At 38.7% G+C, this 24,608-nt stretch overlaps 2 protein-coding genes across 4 annotated transcripts; both read right to left on the reverse strand.

Moving 5' to 3' along the window:
• Positions 1-371: 371 nt before the first annotated feature.
• On the reverse strand, positions 372-24,165 carry LOC147795484 (uncharacterized). The gene is made up of 4 exons (XM_087131802.1): positions 23,374-24,165; positions 2,559-2,675; positions 1,555-1,676; positions 372-686 (listed from the first exon to the last, which is right to left on the reverse strand). Exons 1-4 carry the CDS (start codon positions 23,744-23,746, stop codon positions 420-422), a joined length of 879 nt encoding a protein of 292 aa, XP_086987928.1. The 5' UTR covers positions 23,747-24,165; the 3' UTR covers positions 372-419.
• Positions 12,385-21,667, reverse strand: LOC147795485 (uncharacterized). Of its 3 annotated transcripts, XM_087131808.1 has the most exons (7): positions 21,173-21,661; positions 17,073-17,204; positions 16,076-16,560; positions 15,006-15,368; positions 14,485-14,598; positions 14,174-14,275; positions 12,385-13,843 (listed from the first exon to the last, which is right to left on the reverse strand). In XM_087131808.1, exons 2-7 carry the CDS (start codon positions 17,155-17,157, stop codon positions 13,493-13,495), a joined length of 1,500 nt encoding a protein of 499 aa, XP_086987934.1. In that variant the 5' UTR covers positions 17,158-17,204; positions 21,173-21,661; the 3' UTR covers positions 12,385-13,492. The 3 variants fall into 3 exon arrangements, with proteins under 3 accessions (XP_086987934.1, XP_086987935.1, XP_086987933.1); XM_087131809.1 differs by having other exon boundaries at positions 14,485-14,580; positions 17,073-21,667; XM_087131807.1 differs by having other exon boundaries at positions 17,073-21,661.
• Positions 24,166-24,608: the final 443 nt, after the last annotated feature.

A 24,608-nucleotide genomic window follows, 5' to 3' on the forward strand; every position in this document is an offset into this window, starting at 1 on the left:
TATTGAGTAAATGATACAGTGCCTCGATCAGATCACTGCGCTAACCACGTTCTAGTTCGGACAGTATTGGGGCTACAATTAATCCCCTCACGTTCAAAAAATTGTCAACTCTGAATGTCACTCGCCAAATAACTAAATAATAGTCATGCTACCACCAGCCTGATATTGAGGGACTGATATCGAGGGAACGCAACAGTTATTTTTAGAACTCCGTATTCTGCCAGCGGTTGACAGTTTATCGCTTTGATATTTTGGGGTTATTTTTTTACCCCGAATTGTATAGTCTAAGGTGGCGTGACGTTTAGATAAAGGATGGGTTCAGGGTTACAAAAGGAACAGTGTGTAATGTTACCAAAATACCAATCATTGGTTCAAAAGAACCACTGATATCATATCCCATAAGGAGTATTTCTGTGGTATTACGTACCCTGATGATGATGAGCACGTTTGTGGTGAGTCCAGGTGTATTTGTCGCCGCTGATGCCGAATCCCTTGGCCTGGTAGGTTTGATGTTCTGCCTGGTCATCCTCCAGATCTATCCGTACCCTCCACCTTTTCTCCGATGTTAGCTGACGAAGTTTCTCGTTTCCCAGCCAGAACTCGCCCGTCAGATTGCCGAATCCGTTCCGGTACTCGGTCCAGTTGCGAGCGAAATTCACCGACCCATCAAACCTCTTCTGAAACACCTTCAACCAAACATAGTGTTGAATGAATGACTGACAGATTTCCTTCCGTCTAAGAATGCATTGGTATAGTAATATGTGTGTTTGCAATTCCTTTCATACGCACGTTTTATTGCCTTTCAATATAAGAGTTTATCGAGCGAAGGTGGGGATTTCTTTCCACTTGTCGGCGGTGTCTTGGGTCTTTTTAACCGTCCAAGGTTAAAAGACAAAAAAAAAGAAAAGAAAAGAGGACTGAGTGCAAACAGCAGAATGCTGTTTATCTTGTTCATAGGATTTAATCACCCTTCCCATAGCCTTATTTGCCGCTATAGGGAGTAATGCATTGCAATTGCAGAAGACTTTTAAAGACTGGTTTTCTCTTATTCGGCGAGTTTATAGTTATGTAAGATCTAGATTTAGTTTCCCCATTTTCTTCAGATTCTCATGGCATGAAATTTATTTTGAGATTTTGTACTTTTTAAATCTGTTTACCAGTCTTTAGAAGAATTGCGACCGATCGAGTAGTATCAATCAGCTACTAATGTGATCGTTTTGGTAAGTTCTTTGTTAGCGAAAACCTTGGAACGAGTCACTTTCTTTGGATATTTACAATTCTTATTAGAATTAAAGTTCTTTGTTTTATGTAAAATGGAAACAAATACAGCCTTATCCACTGAACTATTCTTAAAACACTGACATAATAAAAACACATAAATGTAACTTGTCCAGCTGTTTAGTTTGCAACACGTGTTTTCTCGTAAGCGAGTTGTCAACTCTATATCTTCACAAAATTGTTTCGGCTCTGGCACTGATTACAAATCCTACATTTGAGGGAAAATTCAGCCTAACAATTGGGCTAACCTTCCCTAAAATGATAAGGCAAACTTACAATCCAGCCTCCGGATGCAGCATCCATATCACAGTAGACCTCCAGGCCGTCAGGGTATTTTGACGGGTAAATGGTGTACACACCACTCTGGCGGATACCACGAAAATGTAAATGACGACAACCTGAGAAAAAGACGTTATGTATTATAATAACAGCATGTACGCAGGTTTAGGATGGGGGAGCAAATTTCTTTTTAAAACCGAAACTTTTTTCACCCATTAAAATTTATCTCTGCCTCCTGCCAAAGTTGGTATAGTAGTAAATTGTTTAAATTAATATCGCTATCAATTCATTCCAACATTGCAACATATTTTCTGGGGGAAACTTCTACCCAGTTTCCCTCCTGGATACGCCATTGACTATTAAGGACACCATTACGTTGTAACAATTAGCTGAAAGAAACAGCTTTTTGTAAATTTAACAATATCCATTGCCGATATTGATGGATCTAAAACGTGGCCACATACACGGGCGCCAGTGAGTTTTAGAACGGAGTCCCTTGGTTTAATACAGGCTCCTTTTCCGCTGTCTTTTCACATCGTCTGAATTTCACGTGGTTTTCCTCCACTACATCCCATTAAAGGATTCGTGATTTTTATGTCCTCCTTAGGCCTCGTAGCCATGGTAATGAGAATCGTGTGTAATTGCTCTGTGTAGTCGGCCAGGTAGTTCGATGATAAGGTGAATGAAGCCTTGATTCATGCGTGCAACATATTCCACCCAACTGGGCATCATGAGTTCCTGACACTTTGGGATTACTTGCATGTCACAGGTCTGAGCTTGCTTTATTTCACTGTTGTATAAGATCAAGAAAAGGAAATTTCGGTTTCAACGAAAGGGTTGTCTTCGCAGTGTGTTCCCATGAAAATGGGTGCACATTCGCGATAGCGAGCACACTGGATAAATAAGACCTTTACACCCAACACTCTGGGATCTAATGATGTGACCGGGCAAGCTCCAATTCACTGTAATGTGAAATAAGAAAATATAAGCTTTGGTCTTACCTTCAGGTCTTCTCTGGCAGTGTTCACCTCTGAAACCGGGTGCGCATTGGCAGTATTGGCGAGACTGCCGTTGATAGCATGTTCCTCCGTTTTGACAAAGGTCAGAACTGCAAGGATCTGGACAAAATCAGACAGGAAGTAAACATTTGAATTACTTCTTGGTTGGAAGGAAATTAAAGGTCTGAGACCCCCAAAAAAATCTTCCAGTATTGAACAAACCACAAAATGTCAAACTCTGATAAGAACGTAGCAACTAGAGTTACATCTAAATACAATTTAATAGCCAAGTAAACGATTGAATGATTTAGGATATCCGTCATCGTAAAATCATGTATGGGGCCAGTAGGCTTACACTGGCAAAAACCAGTTTTGTACGCCAATCAACAATACTCAAGATTATCAGCATTTTTCCATACAGCCTTTTTTAACACACAGTGGCTAAAATTAACCAAATGAAAAATAGCGAAGATTTTGTCATTGAAAAAATACACGTCAGGCAACCGCTGAGAAAGTCTATCCTTGATAATGTTATGGCATAGCCAGCGGCGTAAATATGTGCCAGATATTGGGGTGGGGGTGACTTGCCTGGCCATGGAAATTTGAAAAGCGCCAAGAGATGTCGACGCTACGTGACACTATATAGGGGGCGGTGTTCATGATACAGGTGTATTACATTCATGCAGAAGTTCACATCAAAACGGCTTAGCATGGCTTTTTTTAATTGTTTTCCATTTCTGAGTGATAATGAATACATTTTGGTTCGTTGGAATGTCTAAAAACTTGTTCACAATCTGAGGAAATTCAATCACCGACCCCGGTTAAAAAGCAGGAGGATGCATACCTCCATTCCCCGCGGATTTACACTGATGGACATCACCATTGAAATTCGTTCACTTGACTGGTAATACATAAAACGTAGAAAGTGATTGAAGAAACTTTCTGCACGGACTACAAACTTGTACAATTTATGTGGGCACAACCGCCATGTGTAAATAAAGGTACAATATCATCACTGAGAACATCAGCAAAGCATTTAAAAATGCCGTATATGACATTGAACGTTGCGTTACCATCTGAAACTAGCAGCAACGTGGCTGGAATTTTTAAAATTTATTTCACACATCTTAAGAACATCATGTCATCGTGTTGGCACTTGTAACTAAAAGAATACCGATACTTTCGAATGTGTAAATATCAGGAATTCGGGAAAATCGGGTGAATGGAAACCGCCAAAATCTAGGAATTAGTAAAAAGGACATTCACTGAGCCAAGAGATATATGCCAAAGCAGAAAAGTGAAGTATATTGCGCGTGACTGGTTCTTCGTTACATTTGCTCCGTGCAATCCAGCCTCCAGATGTATTATCCATATCACAGTAAACCTCCAAACTGTTAGGGTAATTCCTTGGGTAGATGGTATATACACCGCCCTCACGGACACCAGACAAAAACAAGGCATCACAGTCTGAAGAAAGAAATATTGTATGCATGCACAAGTATGTTATTATTGTATGTCAAGAGATTGGTGAAGGAAACAACACTTTTAAAACAAAAACTCACAAAACTTGTCGAAGTTTGGTCTACAATAAGGCCACGTTTATTCATCATTCGTTTTGCTTATTTTTTTTGTTACAAAAACAAGCATTAAATGCCATATGATGGTCTTTGTCTGACTTCTGCTTTCCGATACCCCGCCTCTTCAGTTTCACACTATATTTTTATTTTAAAAGTTATGATTCTCGTGTCCTCGTGCCATGTAGTTTCACTACAAGGAAAACCTAACTGCAAGTTAAGTATGCTCTAGTCGGTATGACAGTCTCTTGTGGTGGAAGCTAAGAGGCGTGACCAGTAATGATAATCGTTATTTAAATTACCACTAATAGGTCACTAGGGAGACATTCCCATAAGAACGTGCACAAAATTTTCCAACTTTATTGTCCCATAATTCAATATTTCCTAATCTGATCTGAACAAAACTTTGTATGTTTTCATTTTAGACCCTAATCTATCATCTCTCAAAATTTTGGACGAAAAATTTGGCCTCCTTCGGAAGTTAGGAGACACTGAAATGTCTCCCTAAAAGCCAATGTCTAGCTACATAATGGGACAAAACAGGACTAGGGAAGCTTTACTTCAGCATCATATTATTCAATTACCCAATGGTTTGTCCTCGCAACATGTACTGTTGAAACCAGGTTCACATTGACACTGGAAAGAGCCGCCAGATGGACTGCATGTTCCTCCGTTTTGACAAGGGTTAGGACTGCAAGGATCTTGACACAATCAGACAGGAAGTTAATTCTTAGTTTACATTCAAATTACTTCTCAGTTTTGAATGAAATAAACTGACTGAGACTACGAGCCGACAGTCACACCAATCTCGAAAGTCAGAACACGTAACAGCACACCATAAATGCGTCTTGATACAGTTCAACAACAGAGTGAAAAATGATTGCAGGCTTTAATGAGACCATAGGTCGGTTCATAAACAAGCGAAAGGGGGGTGAATTTGACGTCACGACAAATGTGTACATTTCGCTGGAGTGGAATTTTTTTTTCAGTTTACTCTTATTTAGACAAATTATTTGAAATTAAAGAAAATCCAAGCGATCAATCTCTGTTTTTTGCCTAATTAAAAACTCTTTCTGCAGACTACCAAATTAGAAATTGTAGAAAGCCAAATGAAGAAAACAACGGAATGTATCTGTGGGGAGCTTTAATGCATGACATTTTGTGTATTTGGAAAACTAGCTGCGTACACATCTGTACGTCAGTTTCTTTCACTACGGTCGGAGTTTTATCTAATGAGTTTAAATAATTGAAATAAGAATACGAAAACATGCCAATTTCCTTTTTAGCAGTGTAGCCTATCTAAATCTAATGAGTTTAAATAATTGAAACAAGAATACGAAAACATGCCAATTTCATTTTTAGCACTGTAGCCTATCTAAAATAATGTTGATGAAAGGAGGGTGGAAAGTGAAATAAAAATTTCGGAACCTGAAAAACAGTTGAAGGTGCTAATTTCATCGTCTATGAAATAAACATGGTTGGGGATATAAATTTGCTTAGCATATGAGTTTACCTGGACTAAACCAGGTTAGCAACCACAATAATAATGATATGTCAAGTGTCTTGCTTATGATAGTTGAGCATTGGTTTCTGCTTTGCGGCACGAAAGCTAGAATCTTACCACGGAACGTTTTACAACTTCCACTGCTAAAATATATTCACAACGGAAACAGTTTTGACAAGGGTAAGCACTGCTTGCATCTTGACACAAAATGAAATGAATACTTGATGTTGGAAACAGACAGACGAAGAATCCCTGACCTAATTACTCTGCACCTCAGGAACAGTTTTGCCAGCAATAATATGACCCTATCGGCAAATTATTTCACCCTGCATGTCCAACACTACCCACTGTCAGATGATGTTTGCCCTCTGTTGTCTTGCTCTATGGTCAAGGCGACCGATACATTACAAGAAAACACAAGTCATGGCAGGCCCACGTTGCTGTACTGCGCGTCAGCGTCCGTTAGCAACGCGACAAAACTGTCGGCAATTTCTTTCTATTAACCGCAACACAGCATACACAGACTGAATGTTAATCGTGCCCAAAATGATTATTTCTACATGTATCTCCCTCCTTATACATCTTAACCTGTAACACATAAGCTGTAATTACAAGTGACCCCAAACATGTTCTCCCAACATTGGGCGAATCAAGAAAATTCAAACAAAGTTCAGTGGAATTCTTCGACAAACTTTAGCGAAAAGCAAAACGTGCAAACAAGAACATGGCACAACGCCCTCTAGGGTTCATAAGAAATCCCCGCTCTGACGTCACCTTCATTAGAATAAGTGATGGACGTCCGCTACACTCACCACCCTGAAAGGTTATTTGGGTAGGGGAGTCCCCTATAGCCTCAGGGGACAAAAATATATGTAGCAAAACATGCACAAAATGTATGGCCCTTGAAATCCAGTACCAAGAAATGGGCTTCGATAGGTCGGTAAAGGGTGCTGGCTGTGTATTTTATGTCAGTGCTATTATATTGAGATTTGTTTTCTCAGACCCGGGGATTGGCAAGGGAGTAGAAAATAGTGTTGAATAGAAGCCCATAAACGGTGGTTTGTTTATTTGGGGTGGGCAGAGCTTGGAAACGTCCATGTCTGAAGAATCTTGTGCTTTTATTCTTATTGTTAGAATTGTAATTGTTATTATCTATTTTGTATAATAAAAATAGTCTAGAAATTGACTGTAATCATTCTGAAACTATAGCGATAAAGGCTACATTGAAAGCTACCTACCTCAATTTGAAACAATTAATTAAAGATCTGTATTTAACCTACACGCAAGCGCATTGGTGTAACACGAAATTGACGGTGAGACTAAGGGTTTTAATTAAAATATTGATAAGCCTAAATAGTGTTTAGCCAATGAACATAGGATACAAAATGTTCAACTTTTAATCGTGCTCACAAAGTGATACGCCTAGTATAAAACTGACTAAATACAAAACACAAGAACAGACTCTTTCGTCTATCAATACTCCACCCTTCAATCACATATTGACAGAATATCTAGTACAAACGATATGAAATCGACTATAGGCCTACGTATACACAAACCGTGGCAGTCAAAGTAGTGATAAATCTTGGTCGCTGGTAAAGATTGGAGTATCAGCGTAGAACGGTTCCTGTGACCGGAAATTAAATGTCTTGATGCTTGTGACAGTAGCATCTTATTATGTACTCGGCCTCGACGGATATAATTATGCACATTATTATAATTATACCCATGTTCATTTGAATCTGTGATAGACTTCGCTCAAGGCGGTTATAACATAATTAAGTTACTGAATCAACATTTCTTACTAATATCTTAATGTCTCATCAGTTATTACTTAGTTCCGCTTTTCACAGCTGGATAGGAACAAATTTCTCTGTGACAAATCGCTCATGAAGCTGGAGCAAAATGTGGCAAATCGCTTATTATATCTGGAGTCTCTTGATATAGTTTCGGATCGAAATAAATTTATGACAATATCGCTAAAGACAATAGTAGTTCTGTGATCCAACTGCGGACCGTAACAAGAATATTTTAGAATACCGAATAAGAACTAACGCGTACCCAAGCTGCAACAAACAAAACAAATTTTAATGTTCTTTCTCTGCATCGCGTTTCTACCGTCTCCGTATTATGGTTTGATAAAAAAGCCCTCATAAAGATACAAATGATTGTACTTTTGGAAGAAAAGGGAATTTTGATCCCTGACGGGTGTGTATTAGTGTAGTGCAACCTTAACAAGATTATACTACCCCCGCCGAACAACACTCACTGCGCTGGCAAAAATTCTTACCGCCCAGTGCAATGACTCTCATTGCGCCGTGTGATGCGGCCTGAACAGATGTTTCAGGCCCAGTCTTGATTAAATGTGAGGGCTCTTTGATTCAGTCTAACACATGCAAACGGTAGCCACGGAACTGGCAGGGGGCCTGTTACGAAGACTGTTTTTTATCTATCTGTGGTGTGCTATGTTTATAAGCTGAGCAATGACGGGAAGTTTTTATCATGAAGGAATCTGGAAAGGCTTCATATGGCCCGTTCCTGATGAATTTTTGGTTTGTCTTTCGTTATAAGCCAACTTTAAGGCTATCTGTTAGCAGGCGTGTTGAATGCTTTTGTCAGCTATTGTCTGTGTGGTGGGAATTGTATTCAAATCGCAAAATCTGCATGTTTGGCCGAAACAGCTGTTATTTTCACTAACCGTGGAAGTTGTAGGCAAAGTGCTTGACCGACGTTCTGTCGTCGGTTCAAGTTGAGGCACAAAATGACAACCAGAACACTGAATCTTTGACAGCAAATATTCTTGATGATTTTTCCGAGTGAAATAACCAGATAAATTGCATATTAATAAATGATAGGCCTTTTTAAAGATGGTTGCAACACAATGAAATTGCTGAATCAACATTTTGACTGATATCTTTCATACTGTTCCACTATCCGCTCTGCGTCGGACGGAAACACACTGCTCCGTGACAAACGGCTTAATGTTACATGATCAAACTGTGACAGGATTGCAGCTAGACGAGATAGCTTCTGATTGGTACCGGTACAAAATTTGACAAGATCACGTATGATAAAGCGATTCCTGATCTAGCGTTGGACTGGAACAAGAACTTTGCTTTAAGTACTCAATAAGAATAAGCGCTCATTCAAGCCGCGAGGACCAAAACAATTTTGAATGCCTATAGGCCCTGAGTCTCGTTTCTTGGGTCCCGATGTATTGTGCAGAGATATGTAAAAATGAATAATAATACGAACGATTGTAATTTTAGAAGCAAATATGGTTTCTGTGCCCTGAAGTTTTGACCTATAAATCGCCAATTGCCAATGAATTGGCTTATTTTCTCTTTGGATCACATTCGCTCCCTCGCAATATCAGCAGAAAAAGGTTCTCTGATCAAATAATTTGAAAAAAGTACGTTCTTTGTAAAAAATGCATTTTTCAATGAATATTAACAAAACCATTAAAGGGTCTGTGTGAGCACCAGAAATGGAAACAAGATTTATGTGGACGGTTTGCATTTAGAAAGAAAAAATGAAGAAAGCACAGAAACCATTTTATGGATTTCTTTTGAAAAAATCTGAAGTTATGTTATTTTTTGGTATTCTGGAAACATGCATATTGTGTTAAGATGTTTTCGATGTTTTTCAAAGCTTTAGCTGGATTGAAAGTATGGAAATCGACAGAGAGTGACTTTTTTACAAATTAAATGCCGACATGTGCTTTAATTTAATTACAAACGAAAACATGCATCTTGGTGCGGTTTCCTATGAAGGAATGAAATTTGCTTCACAATTCTTGATTTTTTACCCAAAAGGAAAGATATATTTTATATCGTTTCTATTCTCAATTATAAATGTTATTAAAGTTATACTCAGATACGTTAACCAAGTCACAACGTCAAGGGACCCAAGAACACAGTAAAAGGGATTAGAAACTTGAAATGTATATTCATTAATTCTCGTATTGTCTGTAATAAGATGAATTGAACACAATTTTAGAATTTTAAAGACGCAAACATTGTGTGCATCAGGGAATCTCACTTGTTGGATAATATAAACTCGAGTGAAATTTTTCAAGACAACTATGGTGGTTTTAGGAAAAACAAACAGGCAAGAAGGAGGCGTCCTTGTTGCGTTCAGAAAAGGTCTCTCTGTTATACATCGGCCAGATCTTGACTCCGATTGTGAGATTTTGTGGTGTGAGGTAATGTATAAAAGTAAAGGTTCAATTTTATAAGGAGTTTTTACCGACCGCTCAGCAGTGGGGACCGAGGTCATCGATGAGCTAAGTCTTTTTAAATCACTAAATTAGAATTGGACTAATCATAAGAAAATTATTCTCACTGGCGATTTCAATTTACCAGTTTTCTTTGGGATGACGGCTACCGAGTCCCATAGTCAGTTCTGAATTGTTAGTGCTCAACACTGTTTCACTGATCGCAACTTTTTATTTCAGCATATTAATGAGCCTACTAAACATTTGACAAATTTAGCAAAATTTTAGATTATTTTCCACCAAACCGGCTAGTGTCGCTGATTCTTCTATCACACAAACTATAAAATACATCACTCTCTGTAAACGCGCGAGTGCACCCTTTAGATTGCCCTTGTTTTGTTGTCATGCGTGCGCGGCCGTGACCGATTACGCGACCGGTCCATAGCGTAAATGTGTTCACGAGTTGCCTTGGATACGAAGTGTCTTCTGTATGCAAATTGGATGAAACAAACTTTAGGCCGAAACAATGAGCCGTTGGATTATTAACATTTAAAGTTAACCATTGTTGGAACTCACAACAATTTTCTTTTTACTGTTAGAGTTTTGCCTACCGCAAGTTCGGCGGTGGCCAAACAACTCGGCTAGCCCTACCGCAAGGACAGCGGTGGGCCCATACACAAACCAATTAACGTCAGGTTTTCAAATAAGGTTACACCATATTAGATTTTTAGTAAAATACATCGCAAAGGTACATATTCTAACTCAGTCCGTATCCATGCCATCTTGCATGCATATATCGCATGCAGGGCAAGTCGTAAAATAGCCTGTTTTATTTAATACCACTGTTCACTTATGACAAGCGTGTCAGGTGTCTAGGGAGAGCGCCTTGACTATTTTGCACATGCGTGTAAGTACATTGCTAAGAGTATAATGCCTTGGTTATTATTATGGTAAGCATGCCATTTTTGCTTTTACTTTGTAATTTTTGTTCCAAGAATTGCGTTTCTTGAACTGTTATCATTTAATAATTGGGTCAGTGTGCTGATCAAGTTTGCTAGCCAATGAAGTAGCACTACTGTCCAAAAATACAATTAGCCTGTCTGCCTCTTTCGTTTTTCTGGGAGTAATGCTGATTTATTCCAGCTTTATTCCAGCTTAACACAGCTTTATTCCAAAACTGATTATTTCATAATACAAAAAGAAACTTAAGAAGTGCGGATGCTGACCAAATTGATGCAGTCCGGGAGGATAATATGCAAAAACCCTGGTTATTTTGGAAACATTTCTCGATGTTGCTGATTCCAGCATTCTACCCTTTCCTTGAGTCACGTGATATTACATTATTGATAAGAAAATGCAACAGATCCTTTCAAATTGCTAAGCATTCAAATCACTTGGCCTCACGATGAAACCTTTCCGCTGGCAGTGACTCTTTTGCGTTTGGCCAAGGAAACTCATAACCCAATTAACATATCAGGCGTGCCAAGGCCGTACTAAAGTTTCGATCGAAGAAGATCATGTCAAACTCGATCAAACGCTTTTGAAAAATCCCCAAATCTGACATCCCCAGTGAGGTCTGCATGTGAATAACTACTGCAATCGTGAACAGCGTCAATTAACTGTGTTTCACCAGACCCCTGGGGCGGTAAAAACAATGCTGGTTATCATCACGAATTTTATTGGAATCGAGAAGAGCCGTAGCTCTGCCACAAACAATTTTCTTGAGGATCTTCCTTACAGTGGACATAAGTGAAACGGGCCTGTAATTTCTGGCTTCGTTACGTTTGCCTTTCTTTAATAACGAGACATTTGCTGGCTTCCAATCATCAGGCACATCCGTGTTCTGAGAGAAGCATTAAATAATTTGGCCAGTGGGAGCAAGATATTTAGCTCCCTGCTTCAGAATTCTCGCAGGATTTCCATCAGGGACTTGCGATTTGCTGACGTCAATGTAACTGGTACACCTCAAATGAAGTAGGGGTACATTCAATGACAGGCATGATTTCAATGTCAGATTTCAGCATCTAGCTCAGGCGTCTCACTACTAGAATGGTTAATGAAAGCAGAGAAGAATTAGGTATTCAACGGTAATTAAGAGTCTTTCTCTGAGTATCTTTAAATTGTCGCTCCAGTCGCATCTTATCGTCTTACGTGTATTTTGTGTGTTTTCTTACTGTTTTGATTTTTGTGTTTGTATAGAATGTATTTTAACACCTTTTTTTTCCTGCTAATCTTTTCAGTTCGTTAGTTCCTCTCTTATTGTTATTAATCTTTACTGTTTTTAATTAATGTTTTATTTATAATATTGGTCTCTATTTTAGACCATTTTTTTGTTTTCAATGTATTTGTGCTATACACTGTAAAACCATGTGTTTAGAATCTAAACACTAATATAAACGCAAAAACGTAACACTTTATAAACACTGTGACATGTTTTTTAGTAAACTGCGTTTAGTGTTGTAACATTTAACATTTAAACCCATAAATGTTTTCTTGTAAACACAAACATATTCACAGACTAAACAATTCAACACGTTTATTATTTTCAAGAACACGTGAATGTTTATTTCATAAACTCACTGTGTTTACGTTGTAAACATTTCGACATGTTTATGAATTATTAATTTGTACCATATTTAAACGTTAATGGCATTTAGCAAGTGTTTAACAAGTATTTAGATGTTTACCTATACACACTCCGACATGTTTACAACCTGTAACACTTTTTAAACACTGTGACGTGTTTATAATCTTATAGGTGTTTATGTGCTTACTGAAAATAATACGTATTTATTCTTTAAACACTCTCAGTTTAGCTATAAAACGCTAAAACATTTCCAATTTACCGAATTGTTCCATTAAATCTAAACATAATTAGTGTTTAGACAGCTTTCATAAGTAGTTAGATGTTGACATGCTAAGGTTTGTAACACTTTTAAACATTGACTTGTTTACAGCTCCTAAAAAGTGTTAAATGTTAACCTTCAATAATCTGTAACAACAGTAGACCTTAATAGTGGCAGGCATAGACACATTGAAATGGAAATCCTTTTCAAGAAATAAAAGCAGGCCATTTTCCTCTTTGCCTCCTCTTAGTTCGATTAAAATGGAAGAAAACCAAGATGACGTCAACCACAATGTCTGATCGGTCTACGATATAACTTTAAATACTGGCGATTAATTATTGAAACTGCATAACAAACATTGAACACTAGGGACACTAAAAAGCACCCACGAGAATGGAATCTTTTGGACCTTCTTCGTTGATGTCATTTTTGTAGGTTGTTTTTGCCTTTTTACATTTTCCAGCAGTATAAAATCAAAGCAAAAGCAAAATTACCTTTATTAAGGTCAAAAACGATTTACAGAGTAGTGTCTGTTTGAAATAGCATCATAATTATCTACATCCAGAGCAAACAAGAAACTGCATCCACTAAACTACAGCTGCTCGGTACCCAGCCAATCATTCTTTTTAGATTCAGTGACCTACCTCAAACCCAATTTTTGTTTTTCTTTACATCAAAATGTGTATGAAAGAGAACAATTTAATTAACCTTTTAGAATGCATACAATAAAGAATTTAGTATGCCATGTTATGAACCATTATATGGACTCAGTTCTCGCTACTGCCCATTATATGGACTCAGTTCTCGCTACTGCACCGTTTCTGTGCCATTTTTTTGACAAGCGAGTTATTAAACGTGCGGTATTTGGCACTTTTTTTGCCTTCGAAAGGAAGTCCTCCAACAACATGAGTCTGAAGGATTCCAAGGATCTGAGAGTATATTTTGGGGTAGTCAAGGTTGAAAACATAATATACTCCCAACAAAGTGATCACTGCATTTGCCACCATACTGCCCTTGCAAGATATGTGGACCCCATCGCCAACAATGAAGATTGCAGTTATCTTGTCATCCCTCTTGATTATTACCAGCTTTGGCGGATCCTTGTCCCCAGTTTTCAGGGCCACTTCAACCTCGTTGTCTGGAATGTCCTGAGAAATATATAACAATGATATATAACGGTTACCTTGTTGTAAACATGTGTTCTCCATGTATCAAAACAACAATGTAAACATTTGATCTAATTATTGACAAAAAGATGAGTCAGGCAAATGGGTCCTTGAGCTGAGCCATTACATCTTGATCGAGTCAAAGCTACGGCAAAGATGGAGTCTAAGGTTAATCCTTTAGCATTGACAAGAGTCTGCTTGATGCAATCGAGTCAACTCGAGTCGCAGTCAATGACTACAGTGACTAAAGCACAGCTGAAGTGGTGATATGTATGGGAAAGTGTGGGCCTAGAGATGTAACAGTTTTATTACCTCTATGATGGTGATGACTCTCTTTGTTTTGACACCCTTCCCTTTGTCAAAGGCTGTTGCCTTCTCTACCTGTTCGATGATCTTAACCATTCTCTCAGGTTCCTGAAGTTAACAGATTTAAAGGGGTGAAAAATGGTCAATATAAAAACGAATGTGGTCCTGTATGTACAAATTGGAAATATTCTTTGGCTCTCCTAGGACATCTCAAGCAGTAATATCGGGGGGGGGGTCCCACTTGGGTGTCCTAAGTCTGCTTCCCCATTTCTAAATGAATTTACGATGAGCACAAAGATATAGAACAAAAAAATTACCTCTGTTGGCGGCAAACGCAAGGCCTCCTCGACGGCAGCCATAAACATCTTGGTGTTGTCCTGAAGTTTGCCGAACTGCTTCTCCCCAATAATCCTCTGAAACTCAAGAATAATCTGTTGATAAATCATAAAAGGTAACAAAACAAGGAATATGAGTAGTGGTACAAGCAAACTCCAGTTACAATTTGTCATTAAACACAACCGGTCTGAACAAGTGAAAGATTGTATGAAGCGTAGCATTTTTGTCTAACTTGAGAAAATCGTCTGGTTTGAACAAATTTATATACCTTGTGAAACACTGTTTTGAGGAAAATATTTTGGAAAATTACAAAAAAAAAATGATTTCCTCCTTCAACAAGCTGCAAATACGTATAGTTTGAGTGTCTGACTATACCTGATTTTCCATTGCAGGATTGACATCCGGGGTCATGGCAACAGACTTTGAAGGTCAAGGATCACACATTTACACCATGAATTAATTGGGTTTTGAATTTTAGTAATATATGTTAAATCGTACTTACCATCTGTCCATCTTCATAGCATGGGATCTTTTCCAAAATTGGCTTAATCTTTGAGTCTGGAAGCCCTTTGATCCACTGCTGGTTGGACTTGAAACATTCTGAGAGCAGAAGATTTAGATGAGCATCATTCTTCCTCTGCCCCTTGGCCCACTCGACTTGAATTTCAGAAAGGTGTTTCTCGTACTCTTCCGATGTTAAATCTGAAGATCCATCTGAAGTGCAGGATATATGGACTACTCGAGGTTTCTTGGTAGTAGGGGCACAGTTGTCAGTTCCACCACCTCTGTTCTCGGTTGGAGTCCTCTTCCTGTCTGTCCATCGAATGTGCCTTATTCTTTGGGAGAGGCACTTTGTGAAAAAGGACTGTATAAAATTGAAAATACAAACAAAAAGAGAAACCGAAATATATGTGAGAGTGTAACATACACCAAGGATAAAAGAATTTAAATGCTTCCATGCAACCCATCTGTCAGCAACATTTTGAAGTGAATTACATAACAAACACATTTTCACAAGGGTAAATACAGGATGTTTCAAAAGGGGGGGGGGGAATTTTCCAAGCAGCGAATTGTAAAGGCAAGTTGTTGCGCCCACACTTAGAGCGTGTCTGCCCACCCTGCTAGCGGGGTCTGGGTGTGTTTTTGTGTAAGCTACAGTAAATTTGATCCAAAATTGTGCAACAAACATATTTTTATCATACGTTTATTTTTTTTTCTGGAGGAAACCCCCCCCCATGTCTGCCCGTTTCAAACAGACTACTTAGTATGTCAAATCAGGATCCTGCAATTTGCGTTTGTACAAAGTGACAAAAAGAATTAATGTTGATTAATGACTGAAACTCCAACCATGTACATGTGATGCTGATACTTCACTCTTGGAGGGGCAAGGCAATCTTCCAAAAGCAAAGGGGCACTTGTAATATGAAATCCAATTGTTTATGGGAACATGATTTCCAAGGACATTTCAGCAAAGACCATGGGCATCGGAGACAATATGCCTTTGTTGCCTCCGTGAAGAATCAGGCCTGCACTTTCACTGATTGCAAATAACTAACATTAATCAGTTCATACCCATTCATGCTCTCCTTCCCGCTGTATGGATGGATAGGTGCAGAACATTTTACGACCAATGGCACAATATTCAGAAGTACTACTCAGCTGTGGATGTTTGCCAATGTAGTAGTTAGCTGCCTCACTTATCAGTTCTCTCCACACCATGTGCTCCTTCCCTGACCGTAGATGCTCCAACACCCGTGGGCTAAACACCGGTAGAGATGAAAACTCGGTTACTCGATGACTAGAAGACACTTGAGCTTCAGGTGAACACTGTGACTGTGGGGTTGGAGGAGTTGCGTCATCCACAGCTGGCTCTGGTATCTTGTTTTGAGGTGATGTGCTTGTGGCAGGTTTCCAGCTCTCACCATTGTTCAGTAGCATGAACGTTGTTCCACCTCCCAGCTCCTGTAAGACCTCGTCGTCTTCAATTTCTGTGCCATCATCTTCAGTCACAATTCGGTGCGAGTCAAACTCATTGCCAAGGTTGAACTTAGCTTTGACTGTGAGGATTACAAGAACAAATTACAATGAAAAGAGAAAAATTACGAGTCTCGCTGTTTTTAAGGTCATCTAAAAATGTCAAGGTCAAGAAATAAGCATAATATGCTTTTTTCTTTTCTTTGACATTGTTAAGACCCAACAATCACCATAACCATATTTGTTATTGGGCCGAATGAAAACCTGTAGAAGGCATTAGACCGGTCTTTAATGTTTTTTTTTTTTCTGGCTCGGATAACAGGATGAGCTCATAGGTTGGCCTTAACACATGTTGAATCAAATAAATTTAGCCAATCAGAGCAGTTGTGCTTTCTCTTGCCACACTGCTTCACCAATCCTATACTATATCTTGATTAGTTCATATCAATATGAGGTTTGGACACAAATAACATGCATTTTGTCTTTCTAGCACGGGAGTTGGTCCCTTTGATCTAATACTTTGTTGCTTTTTCGAGTTTTATTCTAATTATTATTCAACAAATTACACATGACACACAGATAAACTAGTACATACCTTTCACGATCATCTCTTCAATGCTGATGGCTACGACACTTTTGCGCACATTTCTGTCACAGTTCCAAATTTTATACACTGGCATGATCTCTCAAAATGTTTAACTGTGTCAACAAGTGTAAAGGCTGGATACTGCAGATAATTTACAGAACGCAAAATAGATAAACCTCATGATTTCAAACAAACGGCAAAAATGTAATCAAAAGTGCATGCAATTAATGTATGACTTAGTAAATAATAAAGTGTGTATGCATTTGGAGAGATAGCCACTGATTGCAACACAAGTGTGCCCAATCCTAACCCTAACCAAATTTCATAAAGCTGCTCAGTTGAAATAACTACTCAACAAATTTACTTGCTGAGTACAATTGAGGAGGAGACCAGTCACATTTATCATATGGCACTCTGGCTGGTAAGCCATACTCTGTTTATGTACAACCATTTAAAAACAAATTTAACTGACTGTACACCATTAGTCCTAGTAAGTAAAAATGGAAAATGCATAAAGCATTTCAACTATAAGAAGCACCCTCTGTTGGTCACCATTAGTATAATTGATGGAATTGATCTACAGAAAATCAAATCCATTGGTATTCAAATAGGGTCTGTCCAACACTGGGTACAGAAATGTCACATGTGAGAGCAGCACTGCATAAATCATTATTAAAAGAAAGTATTTGTGTACAGTCGTTACTAATTTTGCACATCCCTTTAAAAGTTATATTAGCAGAAATTCTGACAGAATTGTAAAAAGAATAGTGTACTGTTAATTAACATAAAGGCACTCTCGGTTAATGTACAACCATTTAAAAACTAATTCAACAAACTGTACACTATCAGTCCTAGTAAGTAAAAATGGAAAACGCAAAAACATTTCAGAATTCTTGTGGTTGGATCCTTATCTGTGCAGTCAAAATAGTTCATATGTGTGTGAGTATTTATTGATTACGCAATTCTTTCCTGCATACTTGTACACACTTAGTGGCCACTTTGAAAACAGCTGTGAAAAATGAACACACAAATATTCATGTTTTGACTCCAGAACGTAAGACAAAACATGAAAATTAAAGTACTGCGTTTCCATGCACTCAACGATGAAAAATTTTTCATCGTTGATGACAACAGCGGCCTCCAAAATTCCGAATTGTGGCAAGTCATCTTTATAGTCAAGAACCAGACAGCAGCCTGGTCTGTATTCATGCCCATGGATGGTTAAACTAGATGTCTTGTAAGCATGCACTCCATTCTCAGCTTGATGATCAACACCAAAATACGCACCAATACTACCAACTGCATCTGGATATTCGTCATGTAAGTTAACAGACTTTCCCTCTCGAACAGTGTCACCAGAATACAGAAATGTTTGTGTCTTTTGACCGTGTGAACCCAACTGCTTGTAGCACATGTACTTCTGATGTTTCAGGCAGATGCTCAATGGAAGGTTTTTGAAACATCTCCACTTTTTAGTTTTGAAGAAACCATGTTTTGCCTCGAAACGCATACACCAATGGTGTCTTAATGGGCCATAATTAATCATCTGCCTTGGTAGGTGGATGCAATAATGCATCTTTGGCGTAACCTTCCCCTTTGGATAGAGAGCAGTGAAGGTTGTATGATGTTCATATACAAGCTGAGCAAGTACAGAAGCTGTCATGTGGCTGCAGCAAGGACTTGTTGATATGAGCGTAATTTGCACAAGCCGCAGAAAGTTTACCCATTTTGGTTCTCCCTGAGGTACCTTTTGACTTATAATGTACGGCAATGTGCAAATTAGGGTCATAGTAGCAGCAGATGTTTGTTTTAGTTTTCCATCTCCCACAATATGAGTCTTATCCAGGATTTCAGGCTTTGCTCCCAGATGGAGGTACGAATATGAAAAGGATGTTATTCTTGCATTAAGCCACTCCAAGGTGAAGTACTTTGAAACCACAATATAGTCATAGAGCATGTATTTCAATTCGTGTGGTATTAAACCTTCCAAAAATACATGCATAGGGTCTTGAACTAAACCACTGCAGATACTGAAATCATGGATACTCTGGAGACAGCTTGCCGAATTTATGCCCCATTGTTTACTCCAGTATATCTTTGCAGCTTTAGACAAGCCATCAAGAGAAAGGCATCTTCTTCTGTGCTCTCCTTCTTCTCGCATAACAAACTCTTGTTCAACAAACTTTCGTTTCATATCAGACTGAGAAGCTTGACAACACCTGCAACCATGCAATGCAAAAGAAACACCCTCCTTGAAGCCCCCAAGCCACTGTGCTGCTGGTGTGTCACAAGGTACAATGACAAGTTTGCCTTCAAGATGCATGTTTACACCATTCACCTTAAGCTCAAGACCACCTGAACTAAGTTTATTTATGCAACTTACAAAGTCTTCTAGGAGAGCACCAGATCCATACTTTCTAATGTCCTTACTTCTGGCAACACCTAAAAGTTGTATAGTCTGTAGCTGTGACCTGTATTCAGGTGGGATGTTTGCTAATGTGTAATAGAACATAGTCAGTTTGTGCTTCTTGGTGTGAGACCCAATCGGGTTGACTATCTCAATATCATCGGTGTTAAGAATTACCTGAAGAGCTTGGGGGTTCCTTGTGAATAATGGGTCTGATCTAATGCATTCACCATCAGAAATATCATACATGTAGTGTGAAGGATCACGTGGGTTACTAATATACTTCCACACATCTGGCATTAGCACTAAGTTTGTTAAACTTTCTGTGAATGGAATGCAATAACCAACAATATCCTTCTTCTGTAGAACACCCTTGACTGTTACAAACTTTTCTCCAAGTTTTACTGCTTTTGGTGGAACATAAAAGTATATCTGTTCATACAATTTGTCTCGTTTCTTCCTTGTGCATATCTCATCAAGCAAGTGCTTGACTGAAATTTCAGTCATAAATCCACATGGGATACATTGTTCTTGGAGTTTTTCACGAATCTTGGTCTTGAACAAAGAGACATGTTGCTCAATCAAGGAGGAAACAGATTCAATCACTCTGTCAACAGAAGAGTGTGTCAAGTTATGGGAACATTCCAAGGCGAGGCTAAACGATGCATTACAATTTCTGGTCATTTGTAATTCAGACATTTGTGAAACCTCAGCATCATTGTCATCATCTTGCTCAGGCACATCAGCATAATTAGCCATATCTCCGTCAGCAGCATTATTCACATTTTGAATGGAATGTTTACGACTCATATGAGCTTTAAAGGCTCCCCAGCTCCTACTGGAATATGAACAGTTCCCAAAACTGCAGAAACAAACAAAATTGGCATCATGGCGATGTAACCTAACCACATGCGAGGTAAATTTCTCGTATGAATTACTTATGAAGCAACACAATGAACATTTAAACTGATCATTGTCGTCCATCATTGGCCTACCCAGTACTACGTCTGGCCGTGGTAACGTCACCAAATAAGGCAAAAAAAAGATAAATAAATAAATAAATAAATATGGCCCTACAAGAACAACACTATTCGACCACTAGAAATAGAGACAGGCTAGCCTAGTTCAACATTGGGAAAGATGGCATTAAAATTCTCTAATCCTGTATAACATTACTGCACTTTGCACTGTGTACATACTGTACATGACCAGCAGATGACCCAGTTCAGCTGTCTGTTAGGGCCTAATTTCTGTAAAAATGAACTAGGCCTAGGCCTCTAACCTAGGCAGAACAGGTAGGCCCTAAGAGGTCTAACGTTATGCGTACAAATTGTAGAAGAAGCCTATAGCCTAAGCTATACAGGTCTAACGTTAGTCTATCTAAGATTGCACAATCAAAGGTTTATCATTAACGTAGCCTACAAGTACAATTATGCGAGAACTCCTGTCCTATGCCTACACACGCATGTAGGCCCGTGCTACTCTAAGGCAATGCATACACACTCTACGCCCTATGCTTGCTTAATTACCGAAGCGTGAGAAGGGGAACTTGAAATCTGAACTCAAAATATCTCAGTAGTTTGGCTTATATAGCGCTGAGGCCGCTAAACCAAAAAGGAGTTCTGAAAGTATCTGCAATATACACAAGCCAGGTGAGTGGACGAATTTTATCCAATTGGGCCATGACAGAGATGCACAATACCTGCTATAAATCTGCACAGATGGAAGCTGCTTGTGTGATGTGTATCGTGTTGATTTGTCGCGTGAGCTGCTAGTGTAGATCGACCACGCAATATGGATGTGCGTACATACATGTGTATTCACCCATAAGTATACATGTACATGTACAATGCGCCACAGTGATGTTGTTCGCACGCGCTGCCTCAGCTCCACAGCCAATCACGTATCAGAAGGCTAGCGCGTGCGCTTAATTTATGCAAAATAATTGATACTTTTTGGCGGGCGAATAGCACAGGAACTTTCTGGAAATTATTAGAAAAGAGTACAGCGTTAGCGTCGCCGTTTAAATGCCGTGTTTAGCATTTCGTACTTTTAGTAAACACGACATTTGTATACTTTAAACACAGGTCATTCACCCATTACTGAACACTTAACTTTCCAATCTTTCATCTTGGCTTATTAAGGTGTACTCAGGCAGCCTAAACGGGATTTTCAGCAGCCTTGAAAACGTGTTATTGTAATGAGAAGAAGCATGAGATGCATTTCAAACAATGTTCAAAAGTTTTGAATACGTAATGAGGCGTATGTTAGACACGTTTAATATCTAAACCGACAAGCGTTAAAACAATACAAACATGTCGAACAAAGCAACCCAAATATTTGTCAGATCTAAAATGTTTAGTTACAACTTAAATACAGTGTGCTAATATCAGCCTTCTATGGAATGGCAGGGGCGGTTAGGGGCGATGGTTGCGCCGCAAGATGGTATTAAACCTCGCCTTGTTTTAAACATTTGCATTCGCTATAATGAACTTTTAACATTGAACGCATGTTTCAATGGATTGATTTCCGTTAACAAACTTTGTCAGCTCCTTCATTAAACCCGCGGATTATGTGTTCATAATAATGCAGCAATTGAATACGGTGTGTGTATCTTGGCCATGATTATTCACAACATTCACGATGTTAAACGCAACGGGTTATAATGCTTATTATCATGTGATTATTAAAACACAGAGCATACGTTCACCGGCTAGAATAATTAGGTTAAAAACGTGTCATGTTTTTATCATGTTTAGCAACTAAACATATTGTGTTTATAATACGACATGCTCAACAGTCCATCTCGGGGTCACTGTATAAACACTTGGTGTTTAACTCACGGTTTGTATTTTTGTACCTTTGTGTTTAAATTAGAACGTGTTTACAATTACTAGCGTATATGTTTAGATTAAAAACATGTCCAGTGTTTATCATGTGTATCAACTGTAAACATCATGTTTAAGATATGCAATGCTGACCAATTTGCATCGTTTCGTTAAAGGATTTGGCGTTGCTTAAACACTTAGTGTTTAGAAGATAAACGCATCATTGGTAATAAAGTGTTACGTGTTTAAATGAAAACATGTCATGTGTTTACTTACATACAAGTGTTTACATTATAAACGCGTCAAGTGTTCAAAGTTTTACAGTGTAGGCCCGGAGTGCCACAACATATTTTCTTGTTTTGCATAGCTTTATTTGTTTTTAAACTTTAGCATATGTACAGTGTTTCTCATTTTATTTATAACATTTGATCATTTTATCCGGGGAGTGATTTCAGAAGGACCATGTCATCCGACCCGACTACCCACCGCTACTTATAAGCGAGGCCTGTGCAGCAAAACAGCTATGTTCTAACTGTGATGCTTATATATTATCGTATGATGCAGTACAGTAGGCGAACTTTTAAGCGAAGCTTGTTCGAGCCGTCTGCTTGCAAATTTTCATGACGCTGACAACCACACTTGTAAGTAGCGGTGGGAAGTGAGATCGGGTGTTAATGGTCTTGTTCACGACCCTTGACATGGTCAGAAACTAAGAATGAAAATTAACAAAATCATGCTGCATTCAGCAACAAATTCACAATCACTCGTTAATTGTATCGGTATTTTGAAGGACTTCTGCACATTTTATCTGTTTGACGATTAATACATGAAATTAGCTGGAGTCCCTTCTTTGTAACAGGCCCAGTCTCGGTACAAAGTGACAGCTCTTTGGACTTTGACTCTGTCTCACTGATGCAAACAGTATAATCGTGACCACAGAGCTGGTAGGTGGCCTGTCACAGGGGTCTTTTTTATTTGTCTGTAGCTTAAAGGTATGTAACATTGCGCCATGAAAGGAAGTTTTCTCAAATCACTAGAGGAATCTGGAAAGCCCCTCTTTTCTGACATGACTTACCGGCACCTGTACAGTCATTAGTGTCATTCAGCGAGTGGCGAAGTGTGTCCTCATCTTTATCGTAGTACACAGTCCCAGGCGTCACAGTGAAGTTTCCAGGATGCTCTCGTCTTGTAGCAAGGTTCAACTCGCACCTTTTGTTGCAGTCGTTGAAGTTAAAAGACTTGCAACGTTCATCCATGTTGCAGTCCCGTCCGCAGATGACACGAGAGCGTACGGATCTACGTGCGTACACAAACCCTTGCAGCGCACGATTTTCCGCGACGTACACGGTTTTATGGAATGGATTACATTGATGGCCAAAGACAAAAGTGACCATTCCCCCAAATATCAGCAGCCAAAAAAATTCGAAACCGGCGCATGGTTTTGCCATTGTAGAACTTGCTTGTTTTACTGGAAAATTATACTGAATGTTCTTTTTCTCAATTGCAGTCGTGTAGGTTGGGAGATCATAGTGAAGCTCTAATGTAATGTTCTGGCTCCTCCCACGATGATGTCATCTTCCACCAATGATGACTGGGGTCACGATGATGACTTGTGTTACGATGTTCCATTTCTGGTCCTGACAGCTAGCTTATTCAACGCGAACACGTATTGGCATTATTGTTGCATCCCAACTTGGGATCATTGAGTCCCTTGTCATCATTTCATGATTTTTAAACACAACAAATTTTCAAAGTGAATTGAATTTATTACGTTAAACTTAACTTTGTAATCCACAGAATATATCAGGCCTGAATGGGGCGACTGAACCCCCAGTTCTGAAAAAAGGGGAACATTATCAAAAATAACTAAGGTAAGTGCATCAAAGTACCATTGCCAACAATGTTTGTAATTTTTATTGTCTGTCATCGCTTTTGCTTGTCTGCAAAATTAGACATTAAAACACTCTGGTCTCACCCCACCAGAAAAATCCTGGATTCGCTTTCTACATACATCTATAAAGTGATGTGTGAAATTATGTCTTCCATATTTGTTTGGGCGTTAGATTTTATTTACATGCATCTGAATAGAAAATACCACTTCAGACCTTGGTGCAAAACCTGTTTACTTTATTGAGACAACCTAACAAACTATTTACATTGGCTCATTATTTTCCTCGTTAATAGTGTGATTATTTACAGTAGTATTTAAATTTATTTTCATGTCTTCTGTGTTCATGTTAATTCTTTGATACATGTTACAAGTCATCGTCAGTTCACCCCTGTGGTGATGCTGACGATGCTGTTGTGAGC

Source organism: Acanthaster planci, unplaced genomic scaffold (assembly GCF_054643075.1).
Source record: "Acanthaster planci isolate LZ-2023a unplaced genomic scaffold, COTS_SCS Contig15, whole genome shotgun sequence".
In the NCBI taxonomy this organism is placed as follows: domain Eukaryota; kingdom Metazoa; phylum Echinodermata; class Asteroidea; order Valvatida; family Acanthasteridae; genus Acanthaster; species Acanthaster planci.

Coding starts and splice junctions, on each gene's coding strand:
- LOC147795485 (XM_087131808.1), bottom strand. CDS start 17,157: ATGCCAGTGTATAAAATTTGGAACTGTGACAGAAATGTGCGCAAAAGT. Junction 15,369..16,075: donor GGGAAGGAGAGCATGAATGG/GTATGAACTGAT, acceptor AATTTTATACAG/TCCTTTTTCACAAAGTGCCT. Junction 13,844..14,173: donor GAGTCATCACCATCATAGAG/GTAATAAAACTG, acceptor TATATTTCTCAG/GACATTCCAGACAACGAGGT.
- LOC147795484 (XM_087131802.1), bottom strand. CDS start 23,746: ATGGCAAAACCATGCGCCGGTTTCGAATTTTTTTGGCTGCTGATATTT. Junction 2,676..23,373: donor TAATGACTGTACAGGTGCCG/GTAAGTCATGTC, acceptor GATTTTGTCCAG/ATCCTTGCAGTTCTGACCTT. Junction 1,677..2,558: donor CTGCCAGAGAAGACCTGAAG/GTAAGACCAAAG, acceptor TCTTTTTCTCAG/GTTGTCGTCATTTACATTTT.